The 9,716-nt window shown below is 39.4% G+C and overlaps 1 protein-coding gene across 1 annotated transcript; it reads left to right on the top strand.

The window, feature by feature from the left end:
• The first annotated feature begins 647 nt into the window (after positions 1-647).
• Positions 648-6,788, top strand: LOC307231311 (homeobox protein DBX1-B-like). Its single transcript, XM_080001963.1, has 4 exons — positions 648-1,098; positions 2,255-2,359; positions 4,505-4,704; positions 5,329-6,788. Exons 1-4 carry the CDS (start codon positions 723-725, stop codon positions 5,653-5,655), a joined length of 1,008 nt encoding a protein of 335 aa, XP_079858089.1. The 5' UTR covers positions 648-722; the 3' UTR covers positions 5,656-6,788.
• The last annotated feature ends 2,928 nt before the right edge of the window (positions 6,789-9,716 follow it).

Here is a 9,716-nt window from a genome sequence, read left to right as displayed (position 1 = left end):
TTATTCTCTCCTTTTTGGGCGCCCCAAACGAGCTCCTTTGTTTGGCCAAAAGGGTTCCCTCATCTCTGAACGATGCCCGCCCCTGGCTCTACAGGTGCACACATCTCTTTCGTTACATATGTCACTGAGATGTGTGGTGCTGAGGTGGGAGCGTACGGGAAATCATTTGTGAGCGAAAAACTGCATTTGAGATGCGTAGCGGCAGATTCAAGCAGTTGCAGTTAGTGCTGAAAAAATTACCAAGCAAAAAAATATATATTGAGAAAATATTCTGCGGGTGTGCAACTTTTCGATACGGGTGTGTGACTGTTTTGAACCATATTCATTTCAACAACAATAGCAAAAAAAAACATGTGCGTGTATTAATTTGTGATTTGTGGAATCAGATTTTGTGTACCTGCCACGAAGAGTTTCAGAAGGTGTAACTGTTGTCAAAATCTGCACGTTTCAAACGCATTGATACGCATCTGTGACTATTTTCTACAACTAGGAATTCCACCGTCACGGGTACGCAGTTTTGGCGCAGTAACGCCCTCATATCCACCGCTTCCGGTCTCTGATCCAATCAGAAGTGAGTGAATGGGTGGTATCGCCGTTAAAACGCTCCCTCTAGATTTGCTGCCTGAGAAAAAGACTAATCACTTGGCGAGTAAAGTTCAGGCTCTTTTCCAGAAGAGGAAAAAGCAACAACTTTTTCTTTTCTCAAGTTATTCGACTGGGCCATGATGTTTCCCTGCGGCGCCCTGCCGCCTCCACTCTACCCGGGTATAGTGGGTCCCCCGGCGGCGCTCGCATTGCCCATACCCAGTTCACTTCCAACCGGCTTTTTGGTGAAGGATCTCCTCCGCCTCGGCCGCCCGCTGAGCTACAGTCATCGGACATTCTCGTCGCAGAGCCCCGGACAGGACGTCCTGTCGCCCGGCGATGGTCCGACGCTCTTGCCGTTCCCAGCGAGACTCGAAACGGAACGCGCTTCACTCCTGCAGTCCTCCGCTCAGACCGTCCGAGTCGGCGGCGACTCTTTGCAAACACGTTATCCGGAGTCCAGCTACCTTAAGTTCGGCGTCAGCGCCATACTGGCACCTTCGACACGGAAAGGTATAATAATAAATACAATAATTTGATTGAGAATAATTCTACATTTTGATCAACAACAAATGAATAGTAAATAATAATGAGAAAACGCATTATAAATAATAATAATAATAATAATTATTATTATTATTATTATTATTATTATTATTGTGCGTTTTCTCACTATTGTTTACCATTATTTTTTGTTGACATATAATGTAGAATATTATTATTCTCAAGGAAATGATAGAGGTTATTAAGAAGAAGAACAACTTTACAGACTTTATTTTTTACTGCAGCTAGACTGTTATTTTAATGTTAAAATTGTAAATTAACTTATTATAATGTTTAAGTGGAAGGCTGTTGAAACACTGGGTTAATTCCTGGGCAATCTTCACAACGGGGAAGTTTTATTAGGGAAGCTAGGCTTCCCAAATAAGCCTTCCCTTTGCTCATAGGGTGGCATTAGTCATCCTCATGCCACCTCGTTTAATGGTTAAGCTTACAACTAGTGCGCCTTATGGAATACTTGCACTTGCAGACACCGACAAAGCACTTAAATTGTCCGTCACAAGAACGCGTTGATATGCAAAAAGAGGCGTAACCACAGACACACACGCTGTAGATATTATTGGTAATTAAGTCTAATTGTCATATGAGATAATTCAAGTGTGCTTGCACCGTGCATACATTATTGTAACTACATATACACTTTTATTCAATGTTGAGTTTATAAATGACATTGTTCAATCATACCTAATGATGTTTTGTGATGTTCTATAATAAAAAAAAAAAAGTCAAAGGTCTATAAAAAAAACATTGGATCATCTTGTCTATAGCCTATTTTGTTTCCCCTTACACCTCTGGAAGGGAGATATCTTGTTCTGTGACCCCTTCTCAAGGGGTCACCTATTTTTCCTCAAAGGGGTTTTTCTCAGAGTTTTTCCCACTAGTGCCCATGGGATATTAGAGTTAAGACTAGGGTATTCTGCCAACCTTCATGTGAAATGTGGGTTTGAGACTACTGTGATTAAGGGTTATAAAATAAACTTGACTCATTCTCTGAAATAGCTCTGAAATCATCATCACACAACAACTTGGTTATTGTAATTGGCAAGTTGGCCACATATTGTTGCAGCTACACTGTGGTCAAATCTAACATGCGTTTCTGTGGCGGCAGCCTCTCACTCCTCTCCATCAGTCCAGAGTTTGCAAACCAAATCCTTCCCTCTGCCTCTCTTTGACGGAACCATACAGCCCTTCATCACAGCTTCTTACTTCACAGGTGGGTGAAATTCTTCAGTTCGACAAACATCTACTAACCTACAGTATACAGCATAGTACAAAGAAAATAATGTCATAATATTTGGCGTTAGGGTTAGGGTTGAATTGAATGTATGCAACAAAGAGATAGGTAATTTGTACCTTGGCGACTGCCTTTTAACCACTTCACTTTACAATATGCAACACTGCAGACACGGATTAACTGAACATCCTGATGCCCCTAATGGTGGCAACTTAAATGCACTCCAGACACGTTGGAGTTTAGATGCTAGGGTTCGGGTGCCAAGAACAGTCATTTTCAGTTACTGTTTTCACATACTTACTTCATACATTTCAATCCACTCCATTCTAATCCAAACCCTTACAATTCAAGCAACTCCATTCAAGTATTGATTAAACCTAAACGGTTCCGACAGAAATTATTTTGTTGAGGTTGTTGACCATAAAAATCAATGTTTGTTATGCAGGCCCATGTCAGGTTAATTAAATGAACGCTTAAAAAAAGCAATAAGAAGACATGTCTCAGACCATTTAGTCTACATGTTGTAAGGGAATACCGGGAACGGGGGGTGGGGCTGCCCAGGGCGGCTCAGAATCAGTTTCGCCAATTCTCCCCTATTTAGTAGCCACACTGACTGCTGACACAAGCACTGGTCGTCCTAATATCCAAATTAGTCCCGTTCGTCATGGTGGAAATGTGAGGGGTCTCTTCCCAGCTCGGGCTTGGTGCCCTTTCACGCTCTGGCTTTTTCCCACCAAGCTCTCCACTCATCCACAAAGCTTTCAGCACCGTGACCAATAGGAGCCAAAACCACACACACACACACACACACACACACACACACACACACACACACACACACAGACTGCTAGTCACAGGCCATAACCAGTCATGCACTAATTCTCCAATAGGCTCTTTTCATTACTTTGAATGTTCTCACAAGACCACAGAGGGACCATGCATCATCCTCACATGTAATAAGTCCCTGGTGTATGATTAACCCCAAGCCTTCTGTGGTGTACAGATATGTGGCTGCTTTGAAATGAATAATCGGTTGCTGTAGAATTGCTCTAGACATTTATGGAAAATTCACGTTTTTCCCCCTACAACAATACAACAATTACATTAATTAAGCATTGTATTGCAGCTTGAAGCTAAATATTTACAAAACCTGTGAAAACATTCACTGACCTTCCCTCCCTCCAAATGATTATCAGGTCTTCAAATGTCTTTATTGTTGGGATGATAATTAACAATCCTGTCTTTTAAATGGGTCTGTTATATACTAGCCTGTCTATGGCTCTTATCCACTCACTTCATTACTAGCCAATTAGCCCCCCCCATGCAACCTTTACAACTGCCTTTTACGCTTCATTAAAGGCAGTTTGTGGGAGCTTCACAAAGGAGGGTCCATCCCTTTACCCTTGGGTCTTTTTCCATCAGCAGACAAATGGGACGCCCCCTGCCTTTCATTCTTTTTAAAGTCAGACTCACACCGGAGAAGGACTAGGAGCCCTTTATAATGTCCACGTGCTTGTACTGTATGTTCTGGTGTTATTAATTGTGGGCCGTTTCCTGCCATAGTTTGATAACAGCAAACTGTGTTTTTCTCATTGATCCTTGAAGGGTTGAATGAAAATCTATTCTCTTAAAGATTATATCCATTGAGAAAAAATATAGTCTACAAAGTCAACCTGTGTGAGATTTCAACACTTTTTGTAGCTATGGTTGGGCAATATGGAAAATTTTATTATAATGACCAGCATCACATTTACACAATAGATTTATATCATGATATCTTCTTATGAATTCAAATTCAACGTTAAAGAACCTGACTGAGGTTCATCACATTGAACTGTGAGGGAATGTTATCAGACCGTTATCAAGCCTCAAACATTTCAGACATCATATGAAAGTTTAGGTCACATTGGTCTTCTTACCATCTGTAATTTGACTTAAATTTGGATTTGGAATTTGGATTATGGCAAAAAAAAAAAATAATAACAATTTCATAACTTTCCACAATACCACTCAAGGTTTATATCAATTTAACTTAAAGTCCATTTACATATTAAGAATTACTACTCTATGGGTTGAATAAAACAACAGTGAACACATTTCCAATTTTGTGTCCCACTCTGGCAGCCTCTTCAGTGGTTCCTGTGCCAGGGACTTTCACGTGGCCCCTCGCCCCTAGAGGAAAGCCCAGGCGGGGCATGCTAAGGCGGGCAGTCTTCTCAGACCTCCAACGCAAGGCCCTGGAAAGAACCTTCCAGAAGCAGAAGTACATCAGCAAGCCAGACAGGAAGAAGCTGGCCGGCAAGCTGGCACTCAAAGATTCCCAGGTAAACCTGAAAGAATATCAGTTGTGGAAAAGTACTCGAAAGCCACACTTAAAAGGTAAACATAGAGATATCTTACTAAAAAACTTACTCTGGTAAAAGTGCAAGTCACTCATTAGAATACTACTTCAGTAAAAGTCTTGAAGTAGATGATATATTAAAGGTTCTTAAGTATCAAAAGTAATTATATAGTATTAAATGTAATTTCGATTCAAAAGTAAATGATGTAGGGGAAAAAAAGCCAGACTTTTTTATTTTTTGCTATGAGCTTCGTTTTTTAAATTATTTTTTTATTTTTTTGCTCTGATTTTATTTTGGCTGCAAGATCTTGTAATGTGTGACCCCCTGTCACTGATCAGTCATGTAGTGTGCAAACTACAAGACTGCAAGATTCAGGTTAAGTGCAGATCCAAATCATTTAAAAGTACAGTACTGAAAGAAATTGCAGAGGAAGGTTAAAGCCAACAATATACTCACAACAAAGTGAAATGTTCAAGCAAAAAGGTGGGGATGGGATGAGGCCTTTGTGAAACATGAACAAAATCATATTTCACGATTCCAACAATTGCATCTGCTGACGGTATTTTAAGCATCAACATTAAATCTCCTTTCCCTCTTTAAACAAAGGTGAAGATCTGGTTCCAGAACAGGCGGATGAAGTGGAGAAATTCCAAGGAGAGGGAGCTTCTTTCAACGGGGGGCTGCCGCCAGCAGACCCTCCCTGCCAAGACCAACCCTCACCCGGACCTTACCGATGTCGGCGGTGACTTTTGCCCTGACAGAGAGCAGCTGCGCCTGCTGTCCCAGGACCCCAATTCTCAGCTGATGTTGGACAGTGAAGACTCACACCTCCATCACCATCATCATCATCATCCTCACCTGTCATCTCCGTCAGATGGCAGCAAACTATCAGATCTCACGGAATCGGAGGATGAAGAAATTACAGTTTCGTAGGATCTTGATAAAAGATTTGAGGGTGGTATGCGAGGACCAGAGTGTGATATTTAGAGACTGCAGCATGCCAAAGTGTCAATATTCACATAGAATTCCCTGATCAGTGATTTGACACACTATAGGCCTATGTAAGTTGACAATTTGTTGACAGTGTTTTTATGTTAAATAATGCCAGGAGCAAGCCAAATGGTTATGATTCATGCATTTTGAAGTGCAGAACAAATGTATCACAAAAAAGTGATGACAGGTTATATACGAAAGAGAGGAGAGTGCCTTAATCTGCCAAGGCATATGACAAAATCACTCTTAGCGCCATATTTGCACTTGGTCATTGATCAAATGGACCTTTCAATAAAGACGAGCACAGTAGAACCCTGTTTATCCAAACCTCTTACGTGAATTAACAGAGTAATCAAACAGGCTTAATTCCCCACTGTGGCACACAGGCCACAGTCATATAACATTGGACAAATAGCGGCTGCTAAAAGAAGTCATAGAAACGACACCAACATTGCCAAATGTGACTGATCTTCTTCGACCTGCCTTCTTAGCCTTTGTAGCAAAGGGGTCGTATATTGCCTGTCCTTAGGTCGTTCCATGCTTGTGCAAACAAATATAAAACCAGTGTGATGATATAAGCAGCATGAGCAGAGATGGACAGTCTGGCTGAGGGCCTTTGAAATCTCAGCAGCCGTCAAGGTAACAGTGGCTTTGCGAACCTCTGTCGCTATATCATGGTTAATTTGGGCAACGGTGATTAAATACTTTTTTATTATAATTTTGGTAGTTATGGATGCAAGTATTATCAGATGTTTGTTTCTGACAAAGTTTAATGTACTGATTCGTACATGAGCGCATTTCCTGAACAACCTTCACTTTCGAGGGGGTTTGGATAAATTGGATCCTACTGTATTTCAATGCTGAAACTCCCCCTTGGTGTATTTTCTTTACCCTTTCCCATTGTGGCATACTTGGTGCAGTGTTGGTTAAAGGACATTTAAATACTATGAATAATTTTTAAATAAAAAGTACACTTTAGATTTAATGTTTATGTAGATTGAAATGTTTTGAAACCATTTATTTTTGCTTTTCATGAATATTTGTATCGAGTATATTTTCTGAAATAAATCTTATAAAATGTTTCATAATGTGTTGACTCTGATTTTGCTTTTAATACAAAAATGCACAACAATTTATATTACTTTGGTATTGGGCCATTTTATTAAAGTTAACACATTCTACATGGTAGGTATGTTGCTGCTGCTTCTTCGGAGCATGTGTAAATAATAGACTGCTATACTTACAACCTCCAGTCTGCCAACAGTGGAGGTGTGGGTAATTACAAGTATTCATGCTACAGGAAGAATTATTCAGTACTGTACTGAATCTGTAATTCTACTCATACTAAAGCATTCATAATGTGCTGCAATCTCCTTGGCTACTTTTTCGAGTACTTCATCGCTAGTTAAACCTCTTCACTAATCCCGACAGATTCATGCCGAAAATCTGACAAGACCAATTCCTCATGATGGCATAACAACTTAGGGGCAAATTCATAAAGAAAAGGATGGTGGCTGCTAATAACACCATCAATAGCACCATCAATTCTATCTGTGCCATCTTAGCATCCGATTCACAAACAATATTGCGCCGATGATATGCCAGTGCAAAAACACCCATAAAGTTTGCTGCTGAGTGCAATTTTATCTTGTTTTGTGACGTCTGATCGCAGTTTTGCTTAGCATTTTTGGGTTAACATGCAGTGGCTATAAACCATTTAAATAGTATGAGTAAATCTTTAATAAAATATACGGTTCATTTATTGCACAAAGACAATGTGTGTTTTAGTTCTCACTGAATCCTAATATTACAATGTAGAAATTATGACGGTTAATGAAATATATTTTACTCTACCAAGTTCCGGGACACTGCACCCGAGGCTGGTCCGTAGGTTCAATGCCATCTGTGGCTCAATGCCAATTCTGACCACTTTATTGCTATTCCCTATAACTTTGAGTTGTTTTTTCCCAATATCTTTTGAATTTAAAGGAATTATAGAACCGTTTTTGTCAATGTTTGTAACGCCTTTTTTGTGTCAACAAGTTGCTTTTGGAGTGTGTCTTGAAAACCACGGACTGCTGCGCGTTCCGCTAGCTACAGATGCCGTGATATAATAATTATTGTAATAATGTCAGAATATAAATTATAGGAAAGTCTGGGAGTGACACCCCTTATAAATATGCTTCAGTTGCACCAGCTCTCTTAAGACGATCGCGCACTGCTGCCTTTTTTTTTCTTTTTGGTCTGGGGCAGTTACCACCAGGTACCACAGTACCACAGTAACACTCTAACTGTGTGTTGCTATTAGTGCCGGTGTTTGTGAATTGGATGCTCTCTGCAACCACGCTCATTTCCATGGAAAGGGGCCAAATTTGCACCACCATTTGTGCGCCATCGCTTTGTGAATTCGTCCCTTCGACTTTATCTTCATAAAATGCAGATGTCTGACAATTTTGCTGTTTAAAACTGGATTTTTTTACCCAAAATTTTTATTGTTTTATCACTGGGATCATAGGCATCGTAAAAGTAACTTGTAATCTCGGTAGTTTTGGTGTATTATTACGTACTTTTACTAGTGTTCCTTGCTACTCTTGTACCTAAATGTAATTAGGCACAAGACTAATGGTAATTCTACTTGAATTTAAGTACCCTATTCTGTTAAGTACAAAAAACAAAAACGATCCACAATAGATACACACCATTTAGCATGTAGCCTATATTTTTACAGTAACATTTTTACAATATGGCGAGATGGCCAAATTTCTTTGTCAGCACCATCAGTACGAACAAGCCGTAAGAAGACTACACAAAGGGTTCAATAAACAAGTTATATTCTGCAGACGAAGCACTAAATTAGATATTTTAATGGCAATGTTTATCAATGTAGCTCACAATCCCTCGACAGACACCACAAAAACCTAAGAATTAGTCATGGACATCACCCCCGAGTAGATTAACGAGGGAAAATTGTCATTGCAGGGGGCATATCGGAGGCATGCCTTATGCATGCCCAATACATTTTATATTTTGGAACAATTTAAACACTATGTAGTTATGCAACAGACAAACAACAACTTATTGGGCAGCATGGTTTATTCCCCGAGGGTGTTACCCGCATGCGCAGTTATCTCTGTCTCACTGAGTGACTGCTTATTTCAGGTACCTCCACCAGGTGACGCAGTTTTTCTGGGAACAATACAGTCTATAGTGAACACAACATTCCTGTGAACACCAAACCTATTAGGAAAATTACACTTAATTGTTCATTAATTAACTTGAGTTGGCATTTCCATGGCATAGTTATGTCAGCATTATATTACCTTAGAAATTGTGTATTTTTTAAGGTGATGCGAGGATTTCTGTGTGCTGTGCGTAATCACCGGTGTCATGACATTTCACTGCATTTATGTATGACCGTATGTATATGTATGTGACAAATAAATTCTTGAACTTGAACTTGAATTGAAGGGATTGTTTTACAAAGACGCAGAATTTGACACCGTCTCAAGATTGTGTGCCTTTCCCTCACAGCCTGTGACACATAGATAATAAAATAAGATAAGATAAACCTTTATTAGTCCCACATGAGGAAATTTACATTGTTCCAGCAGTAAAAAGGGGACAGCAGAAAATAAAGAGCATCAAGTACACACTATAAACAATATAAAATATATAGAAACATACAAATAAAATAAAAATAAAAATAAAAATAAATAGGAACCAGATAGTACTAAGTGTATTGCACATATCTTGACACTAATAACAACAATAATAATAACCTTTATTTGTATTGCACCTTTCATACACGACATGTAAGCAAAGCAAAATACATTCACAAAGCAGAATAGTAAAAAAATTAAAAGAATGAAATTAATTAAAAACAGGGTAAGCGTTCCTCAGTGAATTATTTTCTCATTTCGAGTCTTGCATCATGTAACTTTTCTTACCTGCATTGTCTTTCTTCCTAATTACTGTCTCTTTCCACTTTCTATAATTGCCTA

Source organism: Zeus faber, assembly GCF_960531495.2.
Source record: "Zeus faber genome assembly, chromosome: 6".
NCBI lineage: Eukaryota > Metazoa > Chordata > Actinopteri > Zeiformes > Zeidae > Zeus > Zeus faber.
The sequence above is the reverse complement of the archived record's forward strand: the minus strand, read 5'-3'. Positions and strand labels throughout refer to the sequence as shown.

Bases quoted from the DNA above. Each gene is read 5' to 3' on its own strand.
- LOC307231311 (XM_080001963.1), top strand. From the start codon at position 723: ATGATGTTTCCCTGCGGCGCCCTGCCGCCTCCACTCTACCCGGGTATA. The intron at 2,360-4,504 runs GTGGGTGAAATT...CCACTCTGGCAG, and splicing joins CACAGCTTCTTACTTCACAG to CCTCTTCAGTGGTTCCTGTG. The intron at 4,705-5,328 runs GTAAACCTGAAA...CTTTAAACAAAG, and splicing joins TGGCACTCAAAGATTCCCAG to GTGAAGATCTGGTTCCAGAA.